Consider the following 24,594-nt stretch of genomic DNA (forward strand, 5'->3'; position numbering starts at 1 on the left):
ATTCTTGGATGTGGTTTATAGAAGAACTTGCAAAATAAAATGCTTATTATTCCTGAAGTACCAAATGTTTAAACTTGATACCAATAAAACATTCAAATTAATTAAGACTAAAAAGGTTTGGAACAGAATGATCTAGATTTCAGATAATTCCTAAAGACTGAATAGATTTACAACTTTGATGCAAGCTCTTTTCTAAAACTCAGCCCTAGTACATCTTCTGTTATTAAATGCACATGCAAGTATTGATTTTCACACACAGGCGAGTGCACTACAGGTGCATTGCAAACAAAAAATGTCTCTGGTCAAAAGAAGTAACCAGTGTCAGTACATTTGTACTAGAAAGTCTCCACGTGGATGCAAGATTCACATCAAAATGCTGCACACTTGTAGTAATTATCAAACCAAAAGACATATTTAAGGATATGCTATTTCAAACTTCAATATGTTTTTGTGTTCCTGGTACAGTTCTTTTAATATAACAATGTTTACTTGAAGGTAGAAAGACTTTTGTGCTCCACAACAAAACCATGAAAAAATGTAGAAAATACTTTCAAACAATTATCAACTTACAAAATCAAACAAAAGGCCCATGGGCCACATCGCTCACCTGAGGAACAGTAGGTATGATAAAGTCAGCTTAATGGAGTCATAATACAAACAATCTGGACAATGTACAATAATACATGTAGATCCTGTATAAATAAAATCCATTTTTCCCCCTTGGAACTCGGATAGCCCTGATTGCTGCCATTATTTACAAGAGCAGACTTTAATCACCGCTCCTGCACATATATAGGGACTCAACGTTACGCAGGCAGGAATGACCGCACACCTACGCAACTGAACAAGTACCAACTTTAACGCAAGCAGGGATGACCACACACTTGCGCCAACAGCTCAACCTAACGCAAGCAGGGAGTACTGCACACTTGCGCTAGAAAGGCCAGAACACCAGCAGGGATGACCTTACACTAGTGCTCCGCCGCAACCACTACCAATACAAGCAGGACTGGTATGACCGCACACTTGTATTAATGCGATACAGAGCAGGAACAACCACACACTCTGTAGGTTAGAAAACACGAAGATTAGATAGAGCAGGGATGTACACACACTCAATCTATCCATACCTGTTCAAGGTTAAACCCAAACAGTCGCTCTTCGAAAAGCAATAGACACTATCCCTATATATGTGCCGGCCTAAAATAATTCATAGTATCTAAAAATTGGAAATCAAAAATAAACAAACTAATCCGGCCTAACCCAAAACTACTGATGCAGAACAACTTGTATACATTGAATATTTATTATTGTATAAAAATAATCATCACAATAATTGGTTAACAGTGGATGCATTAATTAAAAATAATCAAGAATTAATAAATCAAGGGCAATAACTCAATACAGTAATACAAATAGATTCTAATGAAAAAATAGCTGCCTGCTTCAATTTTATAGTCATATCACATGTTGAGTATTGCAGTTCTCAAAAAGATCCTTTACAATTTTTTATATATGGGATATTTAGCTACATCAAACTCTGAACCTTCTTGTGAGGCCGAAGAATTGTCCTGGAGCCAAAGTCTTAACAATTATAAAGAATCATCTTGCTGATTAGTTTCTGAGAAGATTTTTAAAGATTTACTCTATATATTCCTATGTAAAACTTTAACACCCCCCCCCCCCCCAATGTGGCCTCACCCTACCCCCAGGGATCATGATTTTCACAACTTTGAATCTACACTACCTGAGGATGCTTCCACACAAGTTTCAGCTTTCCTGGCTGATTAGTTTCTGAGAAGAAGATTTTTAAAGATTTACTCTATATATTCCTTTGTGAAAATTCGACCCCCCACTGTGGCCCCACCCTACCCCCAGGGGTCATGATTTTCACAACTTTGAATCTACACTACCTGCGGATGCTTCCACACAAGTTTCAGCTTTCCTGGCTGTTTAGTTTCTGAGAAGAAGATTTTTAAAGATTTACTCTATATATTCCTATGTAAAACTTCGACCCCCCATTGTGGCCCCACCCTACCACCGGGGGTCATGATTTTCACAACTTTGAATCTACACTACCTGAGGATGCTTCCACACAAGTTTCAGCTTTCCTGGCTGTTTAGTTTCTGAGTAGAAGATTTTTAAAGATTTACTCTATATATTCCTATGTAAAAATTCGACCCCCGATTGTGGCCCCACCCTAACCCCAGGGATCATGATTTTCACAACTTTGAATCTACACTGCCTGAGGATGCTTCCACAAAAGTTTCAGTTTCCCTGGCTGATTAGTTTCTGAGAAGATTTTTAAAGATTTACTCTATATATTTCTATGTAAAATGTTAACACCCCCCCCCAATATGGCCTCACCCTACCCCCAGGGATCATGATTTTCACAACTTTGAATCTACACTACCTGAGGATGCTTCCACACAAGTTTCAGCTTCCCTGGCTGATTAGTTTCTGAGAAGAAGATTTTTAAAGATTTACTCTATATATTTCTTTGTGAAAATTCGACCCCCCATTGTGGCCCCACCCTACCCCCGGGGGTCATGATTTTCACAACTTTGAATCTACACTACCTGAGGATGCTTCCACACAAGTTTCAGCTTTCCTGGCTGTTTAGTTTCTGAGAAGAAGATTTTTAAAGATTTACTCTATATATTCCTATGTTAAACTTCGACCCCCCATTGTGGCCCCACCCTACCCCCGGGGATCATGAATTTCACAACTTTAAATCTACACTTCCTGAGGATGCTTCCACACAAGTTTCAGCTTTCCTGGCTGTTTAGTTTCTGAGAAGAAGATTTTTAAAGATTTACTCTATATATTCCTTTGTAAAACTTCGACCCCCCATTGTGGCCCCACCCTACCCCTGGGGGTCATGAATTTCACAACTTTGAATCTACACTACCTGAGGATGCTTCCACACAAGTTTCAGCTTTCCTGGCTTTCTGGTTCTTGAGAAGAAGATTTTTGAAAATTTCTCGAAATTTTTCATTAATTTCTAATTATCTCCCCTTGAAAACGAGTGTGGCCCTTAATTTTCACAACTTTGAATCCCCTTTGCCCAAGGATGATTTGTGCCAAGTTTGGTTGAAATTGGCCCAGTAGTTCTTGAGAAGATGTTGAAAATGTGAAAAGTTTACGGACAGACAGACGGACAGACAGACAGACGGACGACAGACAAAATGTGATCAGAATAGCTCACTTGAGCTTTCAGCTCAGGTGAGCTAAAAAAACTCTGTAAAGAATGTATACTTAAATTTTTTTTTATATATTATACTAAAAACTTTAAACTACTCAAAAAATAATGTGCTAAAACATACATAGGAAAAGAATTCATCACTAACAATTTACATATAATTTTTCAACAAATTTAACAAAATACAGTACAACTCTCTAGTTCCCACATTAATTTATAAGTACATTGTAAACAGTTCAGAAATTCAATCATTTATAGGTTTAACAAGTGCCTTTTCCGAGTACATTCTTATTCTTACATTTATTGGTATCTATTAGGCATCTCTATAGATGAAGGTACAGAAAATGTAGGGTATCTTCAGGAATTAATATTTTGCATTAATACATGCATGTGTAACTTGATTACCAAATCTGATGAGGAGCCATATTGTGAAATAAATCAGGGACGTATAAACTAGTATATACGCCCCTGAATAAATACATGTACATGTATATGATAAAATTACAATTATTTTACTAAAAATTATGAACTAAATACACCAAATATGTTTATTATGAGATACAATTTACATGGCAAGTTTTGGGTGAACAGGGACTCAGTGTAACTGTGTAAGAAAAATGATGATGTAGGAACTGGATAAGAAAACTAAGGGATAATGGCACATCATAAATATAAAATAAACAGATAAGGTGGATACAAACATGGTGGTCCTATACATGTATATATATAGAGAGTCCAGGTAAATAGTAACAACATCTATACATGTACTATACAGATAGGCCCTGCATTGTATGACTATTGCATGAACTCTGAACTTTAGTTTTGGGGTATATCATTGAAAACAAAAAACCTTGCACATATTCTACTTGATTTAATGCTGAAATTTTATAGGTTATGAAAATGATTTTTTTTTAATTTGCAAATGAGCATTCTCTCTTTTTAGAGCAGATATATTGCACACCCATGTAACAAATTCACAGAAACAATATCTTAAAAGCAGAACCAACTGCTGTGGTACACAGCATATATCAAGTCATCGTTTTTTAACGATGGTGAATTCAGTCATAAAATGTGTTGCTTATTGATTAGATTTACGAAAATTAAAGTGTTAATAAGGAAGTATCTCTAATGGAACAGTCAAGTTTAACATGTAAAAACTGGTTTTCATAAATCCTTAAAAGTTGTCAGACGTGTATTTTTCCTTAATAAACTTCTCAAAAAGATAAGTATGTATTAATAATATTACAATGCTGTGTGTTTCATCCCTGCTAGAAAATTTGCTAAGATACATGCCAAATATGACAATGCAAAGTTGGATTAAACAATGTGATGAATCTTGATGATCGTTATAATGAGTTTTCAAAGAACCATCCCATTTTGACACAGGAATTGAATTCAGACCAGCTAAACAATGTCAAATAACAAAATAAACCGGTAGTTGTAAATCAATGAAATAAGCTTTGAGGAAAATGAATGAATACATAATTATACCTGCATACGTACACTCATGTACCAGTACAACACATAAAGAATGCATAAAATACTCATTATACACTAAAATCCTATTACTGGCCCGACGGGGAAATTTGATCAATCGATATGTGCATATGTACAAAGTACATCACAATATAAGGAATATGTATACATGTACAATCAACTCTTTGGCTTTGACTCTGACCAGGACCACAAAATTACAACATGTAATAGCATGTACACCTGACATTTCTAAAAAAGAAATTGGAATGCTTTTCACAAAAATATATGAATTGGACTGATATTTGAATGACATGTACCATCTTCTGCTGCAATTCAGCTATAGAATAATCTAGTGCAACAACAAGTGCACATATACGTATATGCTTGATGATTCTCACATTAACATGCATGCTTCAAATGATTTGGACTACCATCAAGTCCATGTAGCACCTCCATTTAGGAACACTTTTGAATTGGTTCTTGCATTAACTGCTCTCTTCTCTGACTAGAAGCTGTGATGAAATTTATCTTCCGAATCTCCTGGAGAGAAAATCGGTCATTTGTGGTCACCATGGTAGCAAGTTCTAAAGGTCATCATCACCAATGGTATCAAAGGCATTGTTCTCAACAAATGTTTTGTTCTTGCCCTTTGGATTTCCCTGGGGAAAAAAATACAAACACTGCATAAAGACCTACAGGTAAATAAAATTTACAGGTAAATCATGTGTAACTGCAATTTCATACCATATAAATATTATGATCATGAGGGAAAATTAATATCAAATTAATATCAATGAATCTTAGTAAGATAAGGATTAAGTTATAAACGTAGATAAAGCGGTTCATTTTTATGTGCATTTCATACCTAGCAGGTACATGTATAGAGAGCATTTACATGAAGCATACATTAATGGTAATTTTATCATAACTGTTTATAAAGAAAGGATTGCTGGTTTAAATACTGTATTATGCTTTTATCAATAAATATATTTTTACATCTGCACTTTTGCCAGAGTAACCATTATCTTGTTGAACACTGCGAGGATCCAACTTTGATCTATCTTGTGGCTGCAAAGAGATAATAAAATAATAAAATATCTAGTAACTGTGGAAAACAAAGCACGAACACTATTTTTATCTATGGTACAATAACCCATTCTTATCTGATTTAGAACAATATACTCTCTGAATTTGAGTTGTCACCTTTTTAATTTTTTTGCCCTGTTTTTTCATTATCAGCTCATCCACCATGGACTGGAGGCACATACTCATCAGAATGGCCTGTAAATGCAAGAACATTCAAGCATAAGTTATAACACAACATATTGGTGAATTTTTCAAGCAAAATAATTTTACAGCCAGTGGATAAAAGAAATTTCAAAATTCAGTTTAAATAAATAAAGTTATTGATAAAGTTCTGTCAAAAAATCCACTGAATATGATATCCATTATGATCCAATAATTATAAATACAAATATTTTCATTATACTTTAATATCCCCTACCTGGTCTGTTGTTATGGTGATCCATTTCAGTGTATCTTTGGCCATTAAATATTCGAAGGACAACTCCAGCTTGGCCTTGCTGAGCTGTCCCCCTATCCCGATCTCGCCGTTAGATTCAGACATCTACAAAGCCATAAGTGAGGGTTCAATTTCAATTTTTAGCATTGAATACATGTATTAAATTTCTAAATTATCTAACACCACACTGTAATTTTCAGTAATTCAATCCATTTGTAATCAATGTTTTCATATCATTTTTATTTCAAAAATTGGTTTGTTTTTTTTTCAAATCAGTAACAAGGACTCATAAAATCCTATCATTCATGCTCAATATCATAAAATTATCACTGATATTTATGATGCTATTATGACATAACTTTATGGAGGTTTAAGTGACAATGAGATTTAAATTGTACCCAGAGGGTGGGTCACTTACAGACGTTGTGATTCTCCAACATCTCATCCTGGTGATCTTGAAGCTTCCTTCTTTCATTGTGCTCTGTTTAAAATAACCCTCTCACAGTTAGCTTCTGTTAAGGTTACAAATGTTCATCAATGTGTAAGCCCAAAAATAATGTTACATACTCAAATAGACTTACTGAATCTGTCTGTATTCTGAAGTTGAGTTCTCGGTGCCCAGCGGCGACAAACACTCGGGAGTGAGGGTGAGGGTAGTCCGTGACACAGGGTTTGAACTGAATGTATCCATAGTACTTCATGGTCCGAGCCAGACGCAGGTACTGAAACAAAAATACACACTCTGACAAACTGTAATCATTTCTATTGGTTACACTCAAAGAAAAGATATTGAAATACGTATGCATTGCTGACATAATATTTGTATGCATTCATTTTTTACCCATATACATGTACATCTGAACGATCATAAAAATTTCTTAATTTCAACTTAGGAACACAACATTTTATTTGCAATATTAAATGTACAGTACAATAAATCAATGTAAATAATGCAATAAGAACCAGTTTTTAACTCTTCTTCATTTAACTACATGTAACATCAAGAATCTTTCCCTCGCGGCCTCATGCATGCTCTTGGGCACAAAAGATAGTAAGAATCTTCACCACAGAATAAAACATCATATTTTCAATATTATTATTATAAAATGATACTTTACCTCCCGCTTGGAGCCCCTCTGCTGGAGAGTTGCTAGGTGACGGAGCTGTTCCTTTGTACCCAGGGTCCACTGCCTTTCAATGTCACTTACTGCCTGTAAACACGAAAAAGAATGCAACAATTTAATCAAATGTTAAATATTATCAATATAAACAACATCATCATGAACATTCACAGAAACCATGACAAAATGTTTGGTACCTTATATATAAATATATGTGAATTTTACTGACAACAAAATGAGATACTGTACCTGAACATACAGGAGATTCATGGCGATCTTGTTATCCAGCAAGTCATCTTCATACGTCAGGTCCCAGATACTGAGAGAAAACAGAAACCATAACACAAGGACACATGGCCACCTTTAAAATTTCTTCTTTGCCATATCCCAATCAATGCAAATGTGGCAGACAAGATTTTGATGAAAATTTTGACCATCTTAAAAATTTCTATAATCTATATTTTGTTTGCACTTAAAATTTAATATATGAAGGCTTGGATCTCACTTTAAAAGAAAGCTTTTTACCTGACTACCAACCCAAAATTTAATCACAGATTTGTGAGAGGGAAAGCAAATATAGTTTTTTATTATACACGTATTTATATGTAAATGATTTTCATTATGATTATCTTGTTCAACACACATTTTGACCATTAATACATCATACATTGTATAGAAGGAAGAAATGATCAGTCTTCCTCCATCAAATTAATCCATCATGCTTGCTCATTAATGAAACTAACAGTCACACAAAGCAACAGATTAGTTAATTTGATTAAACATAGATAATTGACCATTTGTGGAGTGGTGCAAATAATCCTCCAATGAATTTGTTCATCCTACTATTCAGCTGGGTTAATATATTTTTAAGTTTAATTACAATCCATGTGTCACCTACTTCAATTAAGTGTTCTATCATTTATGCATGTACTTATTAACGACACATTATGAACCCACTGGCAGTAATTTTCCGATATATGTACATGTTTTAACAATCTGCTTAAAATAAGAACTCTATGGCAGCGCAAAGCGCAGAGAGGTTTAACAATGACCACTGGTGATAAATTCACAATGTCAGAATGAAACTTCTTTTCACCAACCGCTTTTTTCGTATGTGACATTGTGACACCATTCTCAAACAATGCTACCCCCCGAGTCAACTTTGCAAAGATTATCGTGATTGGTTGATAAATTTATCTTTCATGCAAGTAAGAAAGTTCAAAATGACATCAAAGAAGATGAACTTCAGTGGGTCACTGTCAGTTGTAGATATCTGTATTTTAATTTAATTGACATTTTCAGTTATCAGTATTGATGAATGTGATAAGCTGGAGACGATACCTCTTGCGTAGGACTATTCTGTGGGTGCCCACATTACTGGCATACTTCAGAGAAATGTACGGGGATTCAAACTCCTGAAGTTTCCTCACAACTGTGTAAGAAGAAAAGGTTAAAAGATACTTCAGTAAATCTGCAATACATCATATACTTGAACATGTATTTAGAAATCATACATTAAAGGTGTTCATAGCTGACTGGATACAGAATACTGTAGATTCCTAAAGCATATCTTGCAGATTTTAAAATCTCCTTTTTTATTTTTTGATAAATGAAACTATGATAAAAATTTGACATTCATAATTATAAATTCTCCTAATTTGATGTAAAACTGTTGAATCGCAAAATTGAGTAGATGTGTCAAATAAGGAATCTACAGTACTTCAATGACAACAAAGTGTAAAGCTAATAATTTACCACTGACAAAATGACATAAATGTTATACATTTTGGCATTTGCTGAGTATTCTTTTTAGTTTTTTTTTTGTTTTTTGGGTTTTTTTGATAAAAGAAGAAAAAGTACAATCCTAAATGTCATGCATGTAAATAGGTACATTTCGAAATGTACTAAATTAAGTCTATGATAAAATATTCAAAAATCAAATTCCTCCAAATACAATATGTTTACAGTATATAGTAATTTGTTCTAATACTTACTAGAATTATCTCCTCCATCCTCCTTCTGAACCAGAAACAAACCAAAATAGTACACAAATTCATCTGGCAGTTCTATCTGTGAAGCAACAGCCTGAAAAAGACAAAGACACATTATGTTTTATATACTACTACTACCACAGGTTGTACTAAATTCAATCACACAGTTTATCTGGCAATCTCTCTGCCAAATACAACTGATAACGCATGTCAGTCATTCTCAGAATTGCTACTCCATTGCACTGGTTATGCTGTTGAAAAATTAAGTTTGCCAGATTGCTTTAATAATATAATGGTAGTTTTCCAAAAGAACATCATCTATGATTCTTTTACTGAAGATTATTCCCACATACCTGTTGTTTTTACTAATCTAGCTCAGATTCATTGCATGGGGGTTAAACTGATGTTAATCTTATTAAAAGCGGTATTCATTCAAGCAATAAATAGTAAAACAAATTAACTAATTCTATATCAATTTCAAATCATAAAGAAGTTTATCATAAAAACCTTGAAAAGCAAGGACATTTTCTTTTTTATAAAACTGCAAAAAAATTGAGTGTACAGCATGAATAAAAATTGAGGCAAATTTGCTTATCGACACCGGAACATATCAAAGTCTTTAAATGATACCGTATATACCCGGTATATATATTTGGTAAATTTAGCAAGATCTAATTTTCGCTTTTTTCGTGATCTCTTTTAAATTGCAAATAAATGAATACGCAGAAATTATATCCTGTATCATTTTCTATAACATAAAACTTTTTAAATCGCAAAAAATGACTGAAGCAAATTTAAAATGTTACTGATTTTCCCCTATTTCGCAAATTTTGTGACACGTGAAAAAAATGGGTATATGGTAATTACTTTAATTTGAGAAAAATATAGTAAGTTGCCTCTTAGCTCAATTTCTATCAAAGGTAAGTTTTGGTAACGCTTTTTGTTGCTAACATTGCGACAGGTTTTTATCAATCTTTGATTAAAAAAATATAGATGATATATTAGGGTAGTATTATATAAAAAATCTCTGTTTTTTATTTTTTCCTTTCCTGACTTCAGAAAAATGAACATTCATTCTCATAAACCCATATAAGCGACATATGGAAAGCACTGTGACATCAATAATTCAGGTGCTAAAATATTTAATATTAATGCCTATCAAAAATACACTGCAATTTATTGTATATAAATTGGATATAAACCCCTAAAATCAATAACTGCAATATATACATAATTTAAACCTGTTAAGTACTTCAAAAAATAATGATTTAAACTTGAGTGACAGTGATATTTCAAAATGAAGTCATAAATTGAGAATGGCTGTTTACAACACAACTCTGTAAACAGTTCAGACTGTTCTATCTGATTTCAAATCCTGAAATAGAAACTAATACTCTCAAAATAGTGGTACAATGTACTAGTACTATACAACCCCATCACATAATTCAGTCTGTGAGTCCAAAGTCTAAATAAGACAGTAGTATTCTCTGGCTCAACCTATCTACCAAAAGGCATGAGAATAATGCCCTACACTGGAAGTTTTAATGGATAAAACAGAGTCGATTTACTCCTCAAACAAAAATAACAACTTAAATAATTCCTTCTTATCACTTTTTATTTTGACATTTTGGCCCAAGAATCTACATGTACAGATATGGTAATTTTTTTGGCCATGCACATTTACAAACCTACTGTTAGTATGTATATCTTATGAAACTGATTTAAAGTTGTAAACCATTTAACTTAGTGTGAGATATTCCTTCCTCCTTTGATTAAAGAATCTGAATTCATGCCATGATAGATGGGAAAGTATCCTATTTAATAAGGATTACCTCTAAAACATCTTCTGTTTGGTCTGTTGACATTATTTTGATCGTGATTTTGTGGCCGTTCATCAGGTACACATCCAGGGATGTAGCCTCTGAGGCCTCTTTTTGCGTCTCCTGCAGAAGTCAAGAACAATGGATAAATAACTTTAAAGACACATGTATCACAAACGGCATTTAAAATATTATGGTAAGACTAGGGTTTATTGCAGTTCTAAAATTTTGAATACCATCTTCTATAAATTTAAAGCTATAGCATGTTTCCTAACATAGTCATAATTACAGGATTTCTATAGCAAGTACTGGCCATTTATTTACAAGTACCGGTGGTATCAACCATATTTGAGGTAATTATAAAGATATGCCACTAATGGGGAAATATGACCATAGTTTGTCAGTATGAACAACTCATTGTTAATGATTTCACTTAATCTACGAAGCTCTCTAGCAAGTTTCAGACATAGAGAGAATAGGAGCAGAAAACCAGGTCAGCGGACAGACAGACAGACTACAAGCTAGTGAAATGGGAAGGAAACCAATCGTCTTGATACTGTATGAGTTATTTCCAAATTGAGATTACATATATTTCATCCATTACTTATAAGGATTCAAAACAAGCTTATGAGTGTGTTTAATGTAATTAATGGTACATGTATTTGTGGTGGTGGTAAAGGAAGTTTTTCAAATCCAGCTGCATAATGGGATTTCCACTTGTAATCTATTACAAATGAAAAACCAGGAAAAACCCTTTATCTCATTAATATCTTTATACAACATCTCTTTAAAATCTGATTGAGACATCACAAAGATGTTATGGGCTTGGCCTGCCTATGTCATGTATATTGGAAATCCGTACTTAATATTTACACTTCCTCAATTGCATGCTTCTCACAAATCGGAACAGTGCCCTTATCAGCAGTACATGTATTACCATAATTATACATTTTAAAAGCATCAATATTCTTTTTGTGTCATAAAAGTTAGGAAGGTAAATTAAGCATTGGGTTTAACTGTGATCATATATGACGTCTGTGGGAAATGGTGGATTAGTCATTTTTGTTTGATCTAAAATTGTGTCTTGCATTTCCATCAACTTTTATCTTATGTTCATAATTCTATGTTCATAAAATTCTCATGTCACAATATCAAAACATGGAATTTGAAAAACTGTTCTTAAATTCACATGATTGCACAATTTATTTAGTCAGGGATGGGAAAAATTATAACAGACCAGACTGGGATTTAAACCCAGCCCCTCTGAATCTCTAGTCAGGTGCTCTAAAAACTGAGCTATTAGGTGTCGGTGGTTGACTGGTCAGACAGTCACAGATTTAATAACAATTACAATGAAATAATAAATATACACTGTACCTGTTGAGCTTTCAGGAAAAATCCATTAAATGTGTCAGAATTTGAAATCTGAGGATCCTGGCTCACTACAAGGTAAAACAAATACAGCTCAAATACCTAATAATAAATGTTACTGATATTTAATGTTTTGTTCTATTATGGTATTTACATAATACTTGTAATTCTGAACAATGTCATATAAGTTAATTCTGTTATAATTTTCTTTCCATCAATTCATATTAAAATATATGATAATTCTTGCTCTAAGCATGCATTTCTGATAAGTTAATAAACTATCTTCAGTTGGTAATTTTCCAAAATTTATTGACTGTGTTCACAGCTGGGGTAGATACAAATTATAATACAGGTGTATCTAATTCATTCATAGAGATCTTACTCACCCATTTGAATAAACCTCTCCAACAGTTGTCGCCGCTCGTCAACTTTGGCCGGCGTCAATGATAGAAATTTTTTGGGAGGGAATGGTGGCATTGATAGTCCACCAAATTCCTTTTTGAGCTGATTAAAAAAAAGTTTTTGAAAATAGTGCTGTCCTCCTGAGTACTCTGAAACTCTGAATTTGCTGTATCTAGAAATGCTCAGACTGAAATGTTAATGACAAATTTACACACCTGTTCATGAAATTGGTGCAGCGCACTGTACCGGACACTGCAGTGAAACACTCCATTGATGTGAATGTTGAAGCTCTGTAAAGTAAATAAGAAAGCAAATGAACTAAATTGTTATCATAATAAATCAATATTTCCTAAGAATCTTCACTTAAATCCTCATTGATTAATAATCAAACCCTGTCCGTAAGATTCTTGTATCAAGATCAGTTAACAGTTATAAATCACTGTAAATTAATAAATAATTACCAGTATTTAAATAATTTTACATTTGTATAGTTGTGGTCCAGTGATTTATCTCAAAACTGTCAATCTTAGGGGTGCTCTCAAAGATACTTAAAAAAGTTGTTCTATGCTCCAAATTCAATTTGATAGAAAAACTGATAAGGAAGTAATAATATAAACAATGTCAAATTAGATATCAAAATATCATTAATTAGAAAACACCGTAAATTTTAGATTTTGTTAAATAGGAAGGGGTATTAGTGGCTGAGGGATAACATTTCATACTATTTAATTTTGTGCAATTAATGTAATTGAATAATTTAATGAAAAGAAGAGTAAAGGCCCAAGGGTCTATATTTTGACGGTGAGGGAATGGAGGAAGGGGGGGGGGGGCGGTTCTGTCCTCAAGCTCCTGTGGAATTTACCAATTTATTTTTATCAAATTTAACTGTTTTTGCAAAAAGTACAAGATAAATTGATAATTATGGGATTAAAATTCAGTCATATAAAAGAAAAATAAAATGTTTATGATTTTTTAGAGTTTATTAATGTCTAATGAGCAATCTGATTTCAATAGCATATTAAAATCTGATTTTACAACTGGCTAAATACAAATTACTCAACATTATTAATATCATAATACCAGTATAAAGTATGATCTATTATGTTTGGATTGCGTTATATCAATACATGTATTATAACTGGATGAGAGAAAAATGATCAACCAATCAAAACCTCTCCTCCTAAATCTCTGGCAGGTGCTCTAGTACCAACTTATCAAGCTACTTAGTGCAAGCAATGGAAATTGGTCTGTCCTATTTCTCCAAAATAAATGACCTTTGCCCTCAAAGACCAAATTCCCGTTTCCTTCCCTTTTCAGATCCAGAGGTGCATGATCACAACATGGAATGTATTGAAAGAAACATTGATGGGACAGACTATGGTTTAAATCCTGGCCCCCAGAATTCTCTATAGTCTTGTGCTCTACCAACTGATCTCCCTAGAGCCTGCGATCAAAACTGTCTACCCATCCTAACATTTTAAAACAACTATCTTTAAAGCAAAAAAAAAAATCACCTGGATTTAGTAAATTATAGTTAAAGATGAAAGCTACTTTTACAATCAACAGTCTGATCAAGCACATTTCAACACAAGACATATTGATTTCATCGTTGTAGACATGGTGTCACATCACTTACTAAAACACGATAACAGCAATTATCTTCCCAAGGTCTTAAAATATTCAAGTAGAGCCCATACAGACATATGTCATAATGATCCGCAAGATATGTATATGTCATTTGACTTGTACCATCTCACTGTTCAAAGATATAATGTCATTTACCGTGTAAGATGATCCAGTTTCGTCTTTTAAATCTTGTGTATCTGGTATTGAAAAATGCATCTTCGTTTGGTAGTTAGTGCGCACCTAACAAAACACATTTCCCATCGCAATGTTTTCGTAATAAATCTCCCACCCACTTACACTTCCGCCATTTTGAAAAAAAAATTGACATATCACGTGATCTAATGCGATTTTTCGATTAAAAAAATAAATCTAAAAATTATTATTGGTCCTACATGCATTCATTGTTTATTTTTATTTATTTTAAAAAGACCAATGATTAAAGTTAATCAAAAATAATAACATTAGAATTCCGGGAATGATCCAACTTTGATTTGGTTCTTAATAATTTTCTATTTCCTTTGAAACAAAAATGGCTGACGAACTTCAAGAAAATTTAGCAACATATAAATTACAGTTACAGCAGGTAAAAACAGATTAATAGATAATGTGGTTAAATGATTACGAATACTCTCTGTGCCAATGACCGTGTAGAATTGGATTGGATTGAATATAACTCGGATTTGGCAGAGATCTTTGTTAAAAGATATGGGGTCATTGGCCAAATATCAACACAAGGTTAGCTTTTGAAAAAGCGGAGGGAGTCAGCCAGTGGAATGTTAATCTTTAGGTCAGAGGTGAACACGTTATTTATTTAAATACAAGAAAGAATTTTTTTTTGGCCTTAGTACCCCTGATTCAACTTTCATTTTCACTGATCAGGTCCAGTACAATCACTACCCGGTAGATTTAGCTACGTAGCTTGATTTACCTACATAGCTTTATTCACCTACCAGAAGTAGGTTTATTTAGCTACCTTACAATTTCGCATTTTATGTAAAACAGACTAAAAGTTGCAAGGAACTAACAATCTATATTTGTACTGTGTAGTTTTATAAAAGCAACCCAGAGCAAAAATAGTTAAAACATCGCTGCGTTTGAGCAGTTTTAAAAAACACATGCATTTCTATTGTTTGATTAACTGTATGATACCTAGTAAGTGATGAGGCATGGATAAGTGTGATTACTTCATATTGTGCTGAATTATTACCAATCAATCATCATGTTAACCAGAACTGTTCTTCGTTGTTGTTCCATTTAGAAAATAGCTGTTTGGTAAAACATAAACAGTTATACATAGCCCTAAAACTTTTAAAACTTTGACTGCATTTGCGCAAAAAGAGCAGCAGTTTTAAGAGTGATTTTTTTATGAATTGTTTTCAGATCAGTTGAAAGTTGAAAATTACTGCTGCACTTTAGTGCAACTTTAGTTCAAATGCCCATTTAAGACAAAAGTATGATTGAGTAGCTAAATAAACCTACTTCAGGTAGGTAAATAAAGCTATGTAGGTAAATCAAGCTACGTAGCTAAATCTAGTGATTGTACTGGACCTGCTGATTTTTTAATATATACACGTACTTGTTACCATTAATTCTCTTGCTGCACTCGGTATCACTGAGGTATATGATAGAGGAATTTCACAATATTTATAACATTAGTTTCTGAAAATATTTCCGTATTGATAGATTTTTTTACTTAATGATTTAACTACTGCAATATCATACAACCGGATCATAATATGAGTTTCTCTGACTCTAACTTTATATCATGACATGTATGGGAGTCATAGCAAATGCCATATTAAAAAGTGGGAATTCAGTGACACCAGTTGGTGTCGTGACTTAGCCCACTTTTTACAACCTTATCCTCAAGCAGTTGGTTAAAATACGACTCTTTTATATTGTATCTAATATCGTCAATGTGATGCATTCTTCTATGAAATGGCCTTAACAACAACATTTGAACCATAACTTTGAATTAGGTGGAATCTCCACACATGTCACAATATAAAAGTGGAGTTTAGAGTCAGAGGAATCTCAGATTACTTTGTTGACTGCACATGTAGGTGAGGAGATGGTGTATATACAATTTATGATTGCTCACCCACTTAGGTGCTTCTCTTTATAAAGTTCATCTTTATAAACAGTAACTGTGCATGCTGTTATAGATTGAAACCACATAGATTACTCTCTATATCACATAGTCCCTCATCAAAAAAACCTCAGCTCCCATGATCCTATCTGCCTGGGAGAGATCTATATGAGGGTTTGTGTGGTTAGTCTTCTAATATACAGATGCCCGACTTATATATACTAGATATACGGAGGGGTATCTTGCTGAAAGGGGATCATTTTTCTTTATGGTTTACAATTTTTTGCAAATGAGAATTTCTTGAAGTTTATTAAATACTTTAATAAAGTCCTATTTACATATGAAAATTCACACAAGAAGTGCTTTGTGATGCAATTTTATTTTACAAAATCAGGAATATTTAGATGTCCCATACAAAATAGACTGCTCTGACTTAAAGAATTGTTTCTAGTCTTACAATTAACAAAATTTTCTATTAAAAGTAGGGTTTTTTAATATAATTAAAAAAAAATTTTAAATGAAAAAAAATCAGAGTTTGAGTTTGTTGATTTGACATCATTAGACCATGCAAGTAAAAAAATCCTGTGAATTGTTTTATACTGTTAGTTACACGAATTTTATCTTAAACAGTTATACTTAATGATATATTGGAACGTTACCATTAGGCCTTTGTGCAGGACAGAATTTGAAATGTATGCAAGTAGTATGACATATAATATGCATGATGTATGATGGTGTAGTATCTTACAATATAAAATTCATGGGATTTTACTTTTAATCTGTACATGTACCTATCATGTCAGTAGACCATGAATGAGTGCTTCAATTTTGCATATTACATGTACTGGAGAATATCATATCACCATTTTGCAGGACATAATTTGAAATTATAAGAGGAGTTTTAGACTGTATTTTATTGTGTTTACAAAATATATGAGATATTTCTACAGGTTTATTTTTGTAGGTGGAGGCATCACTGACAACAGACCCGGATAATGAGGATCTCAATAAGCTTAAAAAAGATCTCCAGGTGAGTCAATGGTGGAACACACCTGTTCTCACTCAAGGTGTTAGTGGGTGGGGTTGGGTATTACCTTATAATATATTGTATCCATCAGAAAAAATAGATGATTGTCTGAAGTATGTCTGAATGTAATACAAGTTTACAAGTATTATCAAGCATTTCAATTTTTTCATCGATATGTGCATAGACAGTTTCTAGACACAGTTTCATGAAAATTGTTACTTCTTTTCATTTTTGTTTTGAGCAGTGGCAAATATTAACAATTTATTTTTTTTTTTAAATAAAATTTTAAGTCATTTAAAAGAAAATAAAACTGATTAAATCAAATGTTAATTAATATTCATATAATTTGAAATTCCAGACCTGAGATCAGATTTAATTAAAGAGGGTTGGGCTCAATATAAGTGCTAAAGTAGTGGATATATTATCAATCCAAAACATCTTAATGTGTATAGAGTCTTATATTTTTAGACGAGTTCTTCATGGATTTTCTTGTAATTCCGTTGTGTCAAGAGAAACCTGATGAGTAAGTACAGAAGGGGGCTCAACTCTGTACCAAAGTTAGGGCTTCATGGTACTTGTTTAATTAGCAATGTCAAGTTTGGCATTGCATAAAAAAAGAAAATATCAGAAACAGAGATACATTTGTACAAACTAAATCTTTGTATAGAATAAAACAGATTTCATTTTCAGTGTGCTAATATGTTCAGAATGCTGTATAATTTGTAGGAAGTCATTGATCTGACGGAGGATTTAGTCGGAAACAAGCAGTTGACAGCTATCGCAGTCGATGCCAGTGCCTCAGGAAGTGGTCTTGGATCTTTACAGGACATTGCGCCCGCAGAGTGGAAGGTGGGAGACCCCTGTCTGGCTGTGTGGTCCAAAGATGGACAGTAAGTCGAAGTCTTTTATACATTAACATATCATTGCTCAAAGGATGTTCTTCAGTAGAGGCCATTGTTTACTGAAACAATTTACCCGATATACTGTATTTTTGGTAATTTTTCGTGATGATCTTATTCTGCGGAGGGGAGGGGGGGTTGTGAATGCAATTATCACAAAATATCAAATACCTGGTACACAAAAAGTATATCAGGTATTATTTGCTATAGAAAACTTTTTAATTAAGTTGATAAAATAACTGATGTGAATAAAAAGTGTTACACATTTTCCCCTTTTTAATAAAAAACAAAACACCAATATATGGTACATCTCTGTATTTTTTCTCTGTATTGTATGATTTTTTAAAACTCCGTTCCATTTTCTTCTTTGTTAAAGGTTGTATGAAGCAAAGATTGATGAAATACTGGAGGATGGGACTTGTGCCATCACTTTTGACAGCTATGGAAACACAGATGTAACTGAGGTAATGAGAAAAACAGTTGTTTTGGATGTTGTTGTAGATTCATTCAGTTTATGGTATACTCTTTATTAGTGTGACATATAGGACATTGAAGTACCGGTATAAAGAATAGATGACATCTTCGGGATGATAAAAATATATGTACGTGCACATGTACTTTGTAATGTAACGGATTGATGATCGAAAACCTTAAAATGATCTGGCTATTCAATGGTTCTTGTTCCACAAGTATAATTTCCAGAAATAACCAAGCATACATGTATACACTTTGTCTTAATTAAAGGCCACATATGATTTGAGAAAAGATTAAACAAGCTACCGGGTTATTTAAATTATATTATCGTTTTTTATCGAAGGTCAAATTATTACGGAAGATTGATCCATCTCAACAGAAAAAAGATGCAGATAAGAAGCCCAAGTCCAAGTAAGTAAAAATTAGAATGTACATGTATGAGTGCGCAATGTATTTGACCTTTGAACCAATTAGAATGATCTATATTTGAGGAAGTGAATGGATTTGAAACAACTATTTCTTGATGGGTCATTTGTCAATAGATACATTTTTACTTCATTTTAATATCCATTTTCCTTCTGTAAGACTTAGCAATTCATATATATAAATTGTACGTCAAAATCCAAGTGTCCAGTTGAATGGTTCTTTTTGGTCATTGTAGACGAGATCAAATAGCAGAACAGAAGGAATACAGGAGAAAGAAGCAACAAAAGAAGGCTCAGCGCCTCAAGCAGATGGAGGAAGAGAGGGAGACAGAGAAGAACAAATGGCTGGACTTCAATACAAAAGTGAGTAACTCCTGACACCCCCCCCCCCCCAACTGTGGTGTTTGGATTCAAATGTTGAATACCATGAATTGATGTTATAGCTATGTAAAAAAAATCCTGACTTGAATTATTTATAAACAAAGATATGCATCAGGTACATGTAGTTGAATACCATGAATTGGATGTTAAATCCTGACTTGAATTATTTATAAACAAAGATATGCATCAGGTACATGTAGTTGAATACCATGAATTGGGTGTTATAGCTATGTAAAAAAATCCTGACTTGAATTATTTATAAACAAAGATGTGCATCAGGTACATGTAGTTGAATAACATGTCAGAATTGGATGTTATATAGCTATGTAAAAAAAATCCTCACTTGAATTATTTATAAACAAAGATGTGCATCAGGTACATGTAGTTGAATACCATGAATTGGATGTAATAGCTATGTAAAAAAATCCTGACTTGAATTTTTTTTAAACAAAGATATGCATCAGGTACATGTAGTTGAATACCATGAATTGGATGTTATAGCTATGTAAAAAAAATCCTGACTTGAATTATTTATATACAAAGATATGCATCAGGGACATGTAATTGAATACCATGAATTGGATGTTATAGTTATGTAAAAAAAATCCTGACTTGAATTATTTATAAGCAAAGATATGCATCAGGTACATGTAGTTTCATGGTGTGTATCATGTACTTTAGTGGTTCATCCTATGTGGTATACAACTGGCTACAGATAAATTGAGTACCGGTAATTTAATATAAATAATCTCTTATTTTTGTTTTACTTTATCGTTATTTAAATAAAACTTGTCCTGTTTTATGAGTATCTTTATTCTTGTTTAACATGTTTCCAGACTTTCTCCAAAACAAACAAAGGCAAAGTTAAAAAGAGCATCTTTGCCACCCCTGATGCAGTCAACGGTAAAGTGGGGGTGGGGACATGTGGACAGGGCGGTCGTCCCATGACCTCCTTTCAGCATGCAGAGAAGTGGAAGAAGTGAAAGTCTATGCTGTACAGCAGCCATTGTGTTTGTGACATTGTTGCACAGTAGATACATGTTGATGATAATGAAAGTTCTTTTAGGAGAGAAAGGGAGGTAATTGTAAATGAGGAATGCATTGTTTGGACTAATTTATGGTCAAGTGACTGTGTGCAACTGACTTCATTATATATGTTCACAATAAGCATTCTTATGGAGATTGGTGCATTGTAATAGGCACTTCATTGTATACAATGTATTCAAGTCATGAACAGGAATGTACAGTAAATATAAGCTGAACTGATTGATCTCTGTATAAAATTTTATTTTGTGAAGAATTATCATTTTCATTAGCAACAAAAAGTTCGTTTTAGGTTAAGTATGCATTTTATTTCCTAGCAAATAAGTAAACATTAATCCCTGAGAAAGGATGGAGTAACTTTTTTTTTTACTTAACCTTGCAAATTTACATCATGTACTAAGAATTCATTTTTTTATTTGTTTCCATCATTTTACAAAATAAAATCTTTTATAACTTTAGACATTTGAGTTTTATTTTGCAAGAGGTAATATCCTTCCCATTGGTGCAAGTGCCTTATACATTATCTCTTCCCTATGTCCTTATACTAGAACGGACATGAAAATCAGTTGCATGATATGGAGAAAGCTGATACAGGTGTTTACAGTATTTCTTAGTATGAGCAAATTTACAATAAGTATTTTTAAAAATGAAAAATATATCATTGTAATGTAGGATATAAAATCTACCGTATATTAAAGTTAGAAAAAAAAAGTATTTCTTAATAAGTAATCTTGTTACTGCACTTGGAAAAAAAATGTAAACAAAAACAAAAAAACTGGGTGGCCACTTGATAAATGTACATTGCATCATTAATAAATAAAAGATTTTAAATCATATAAATCTAATTTTTCTAAAATCTCCCTCAGTAACAACAATGAGAACAACAAAACCATCGTGTACATATCTCCTGGTACATGTATTTATATTACTGGTATAATGAATTTCTTTCACTACTTGGTGTATCTATAATATTGTAGAGAAATGTGTAAAGCATCTTTGTAACATACAAAAGGAGAGACCCTTGTCAATAAATCTATCAGTATACACGTAAAATGTGATGTTATCACATGCATGCAAAGGAAATTCTCATGAAAAATCATTGAATATCATTCACAACAAGTAAGTAAAATTAAAAATAAATTTAAGAAATACAACCATTTCAAATGTTAAGTTTTATACATTATACATATATACCTGTCTGGCCATAAAATTTAAAGAACAAAGTGTAGCAAAAGCTAAACTTAAGGCAATTTAAACAAAACATCAATTTGTGTCATGTGTCCTAGCAAGTGCTGAACTGAACAACATCCTCCAGCTTTCTCTTCACCCCCAGAGATTCTTGGTCCACATCTGTTGTATACCCTTTGGTAAACAATAGACCTGGAATGAGCCCGCGTGCCCTATTGGTCTGTTCCGACTTGTATGTCGTCAAGAAGTAAAAGTTGACGTCCTGTGTGACCACGCTGGCCATCCCTGCATCTCCCCAGTGGCTCTCCCAACCGTCCTTCTGTACAAACACTGAGTACCTTACATCAGGCTCCAGTCGGATGGACTTCGGGAATTTCAGGTTGAAAATGGTTTTTTCTGGTTCTACATGGACTTGTTTTGTCACATCTGTCAACACTATATCATTATCACTATCTTCCAATGCAGCATACACAGACAGAGACTGGGTGTTTGTGTGATGGCCTCCATACAGTAGGAGCCCAGTGAGAAGGATTTGAATGTCAACATAAAAGTCAATTCTCCCAGTCTTTCGTCCCCATTTCACATCAATTCTGTCGTAAGAGAATCGTTTGCAGCTGTATTGGTCTGTTCCTCTACGTTTTCGAACACAAAACTTGGTCTGACAAATTTTCAATTCTGCCATTTGCCTTGTTACATCTTCTGTCTCTTTCTCTGATAACACATTTGCCTTACAAACTGTTTCATTGAAAAAATGCATACTCATAATGGGGAAACGTATGCAGTAGAGGCAGTTGTCTAGAACACTCCTCCTGTTGGGTCCATTGTCCTCTAAGTTTGAATTCTGACACTGGACTGAAGCCCAATGCATGACTCTATGAAATATCTCCTCCTCATCCATCACCAAGTCATCCAACAACAACACCTTGCGAAGACATTCAGCACAGAGTGAGAGAAAGTTCTCGGATTCAAACGCCCCGGGACAGTCCTTAATGAACTCCACACAGTGGCTCCTGACAGCCTCTTTGCTGAAGCAGTGAGCACTTTCCAAGACAGAGCAAATATTTTCGGCAGTTAAATTCTGCATCAAGAAGTTGACACACCTGTCCTCTAATCCTACCATTGCGTACTTGTTTGCTGCATGCATAACAGCCAGAACATCATCTCCAGATAAAGTCACATCCTCTGTGTAGATGTACCTGAAATCAGAATTTGTTCATTTCAAAAATCTACATCAATGCCAGATTATTGGCAAGTGCTGCATGAATAAATCAAACATCTTTTTTAATTATAGCCATGAGAGCTTGTTACACTATAAATGTATTATATTTGGCGTATGCGATATACTGCGTTAGTTTTGAACAAGTTGGCGTGGATTTGAATTAGCGTATTTCTGAATGTGACTATTCTTATACATATTTGTATGGCATTTAGCGATGTACTTGATTTAGCAGAAGCTGCATTCCGCCAAATATTGCGCTAAATAGAATACGCAGCCAAATGTAGTACCTTTACAGTATTAAGTCTGCACCTTTTAATGTCTATTCACTTTTGTTTTGGGATTAATTCATGTAAAAAATAAAAATGTTGCTGGTTTCAAACTTACTTTAGTTATCAAAAATCTAAATACTAGTAAATTGAGTAAAAAAATTATTTCCAATTCATGAACATTATAAAATAAAAATTCCCATTTAAAATACTTAGCGTTCTGTATAAAAATGAACTTGCATACAATATGAAATTCTCCAATTATTACCGCAAAGAAATCTAAACAATTACCTAAGAAGACATTGAAATGTGTGGGGTTCCATGTCTGTGATAAGAATGTCTCCTTTCTCTGCCAGAGGTCCATACAGCATTGCATAAAACACAGAGCTACGACTGCCCAGTACATACTTGTGTGCCATGACCACCTCCCCGGTCTCCCCCACCCTGAAGGTGACATCACAGTCTAACTGGTTGTCAAGCATATACCTGTTGCACTCCGCCAGGGTTTTACCAAGTTGCCACTCCCTGTCCATGCCTTCATATGGGCTATCATATTGAGAGAAAAAATCCATTCAATAACTTATTGTACTTTATAGTGCTACCATGATATATCTATGAGTTTTTATATGCACTGGTCAACAGCCTAAAAAGCATGAACAGGGCTTAATTTCATCTCAAAGACAAACAAAGCTTCCATATGCCATAAGTGAAAACTTGGATCAGCATCAATGGCATAGAATAAATCAGACTTTTTATGCTTAAAATGAAATATACAAGAAAGAAATAGCAATCTATGCTAAAGCTGGTATATGACTCATTGGTCATTTTAGCCTAAAGCTTAACGACGAGATAAAATTGACAGAAAAGAACATTTCTGTTTTTGCAAAACAATTGAAAATGTATGCATGCTGTCAGCAGATTGTTTGAGCTGTGACAAAAGCACGCTTTTAATTAAATCTTACCTTATCTTGATATCTTGACAATAAAAAATTTATTGTCTACTGAGATCGGATATAAATAAACAAAACTAAATTTAAAACCAAATGTTAGA

General features: G+C 33.5%; 3 protein-coding genes across 3 annotated transcripts; 1 reads left to right on the forward strand and 2 right to left on the reverse strand.

Moving 5' to 3' along the window:
• Positions 1-2,880: 2,880 nt before the first annotated feature.
• Positions 2,881-14,846, reverse strand: LOC128190286 (sorting nexin-17-like). Its single transcript, XM_052862294.1, has 15 exons — positions 14,688-14,846; positions 13,121-13,195; positions 12,890-13,007; positions 12,510-12,574; positions 11,145-11,255; positions 9,316-9,406; positions 8,663-8,753; positions 7,571-7,640; positions 7,319-7,411; positions 6,782-6,922; positions 6,619-6,681; positions 6,183-6,305; positions 5,882-5,959; positions 5,675-5,746; positions 2,881-5,337 (listed from the first exon to the last, which is right to left on the reverse strand). Exons 1-15 carry the CDS (start codon positions 14,745-14,747, stop codon positions 5,263-5,265), a joined length of 1,326 nt encoding a protein of 441 aa, XP_052718254.1. The 5' UTR covers positions 14,748-14,846; the 3' UTR covers positions 2,881-5,262.
• Positions 14,847-14,979: 133 nt separating this feature from the next.
• On the forward strand, positions 14,980-21,328 carry LOC128182450 (survival of motor neuron-related-splicing factor 30-like). The gene is made up of 7 exons (XM_052851080.1): positions 14,980-15,114; positions 17,585-17,650; positions 18,374-18,537; positions 18,923-19,010; positions 19,364-19,431; positions 19,682-19,808; positions 20,663-21,328. Exons 1-7 carry the CDS (start codon positions 15,061-15,063, stop codon positions 20,807-20,809), a joined length of 714 nt encoding a protein of 237 aa, XP_052707040.1. The 5' UTR covers positions 14,980-15,060; the 3' UTR covers positions 20,810-21,328.
• LOC128182442 (BTB/POZ domain-containing protein 6-like) lies at positions 21,097-24,587 on the reverse strand. Its single transcript, XM_052851072.1, has 3 exons — positions 24,506-24,587; positions 23,835-24,089; positions 21,097-23,254 (listed from the first exon to the last, which is right to left on the reverse strand). Exons 2-3 carry the CDS (start codon positions 24,074-24,076, stop codon positions 22,153-22,155), a joined length of 1,344 nt encoding a protein of 447 aa, XP_052707032.1. The 5' UTR covers positions 24,077-24,089; positions 24,506-24,587; the 3' UTR covers positions 21,097-22,152.
• Between the last annotated feature and the right edge of the window lie 7 nt (positions 24,588-24,594).

Source organism: Crassostrea angulata, chromosome 1, assembly GCF_025612915.1.
Source record: "Crassostrea angulata isolate pt1a10 chromosome 1, ASM2561291v2, whole genome shotgun sequence".
Lineage (NCBI taxonomy): Eukaryota > Metazoa > Mollusca > Bivalvia > Ostreida > Ostreidae > Magallana > Magallana angulata.

Excerpts from the sequence above, each read along its gene's own strand:
- LOC128182450 (XM_052851080.1), top strand. The coding sequence starts at position 15,061 with ATGGCTGACGAACTTCAAGAAAATTTAGCAACATATAAATTACAGTTA. Across the intron at positions 18,538-18,922 it reads GTGTGGTCCAAAGATGGACA|GTTGTATGAAGCAAAGATTG; the intron begins GTAAGTCGAAGT and ends TCTTTGTTAAAG. Across the intron at positions 19,432-19,681 it reads GATAAGAAGCCCAAGTCCAA|ACGAGATCAAATAGCAGAAC; the intron begins GTAAGTAAAAAT and ends TGGTCATTGTAG.
- LOC128190286 (XM_052862294.1), bottom strand. The coding sequence starts at position 14,747 with ATGCATTTTTCAATACCAGATACACAAGATTTAAAAGACGAAACTGGA. Across the intron at positions 6,682-6,781 it reads TCAGAATACAGACAGATTCA|AGCACAATGAAAGAAGGAAG; the intron begins GTAAGTCTATTT and ends TATTTTAAACAG. Across the intron at positions 5,747-5,881 it reads AGGGCAAAAAAATTAAAAAG|CCACAAGATAGATCAAAGTT; the intron begins GTGACAACTCAA and ends ATCTCTTTGCAG.
- LOC128182442 (XM_052851072.1), bottom strand. The coding sequence starts at position 24,076 with ATGGACAGGGAGTGGCAACTTGGTAAAACCCTGGCGGAGTGCAACAGG. Across the intron at positions 23,255-23,834 it reads ACATTTCAATGTCTTCTTAG|GTACATCTACACAGAGGATG; the intron begins GTAATTGTTTAG and ends TTCTGATTTCAG.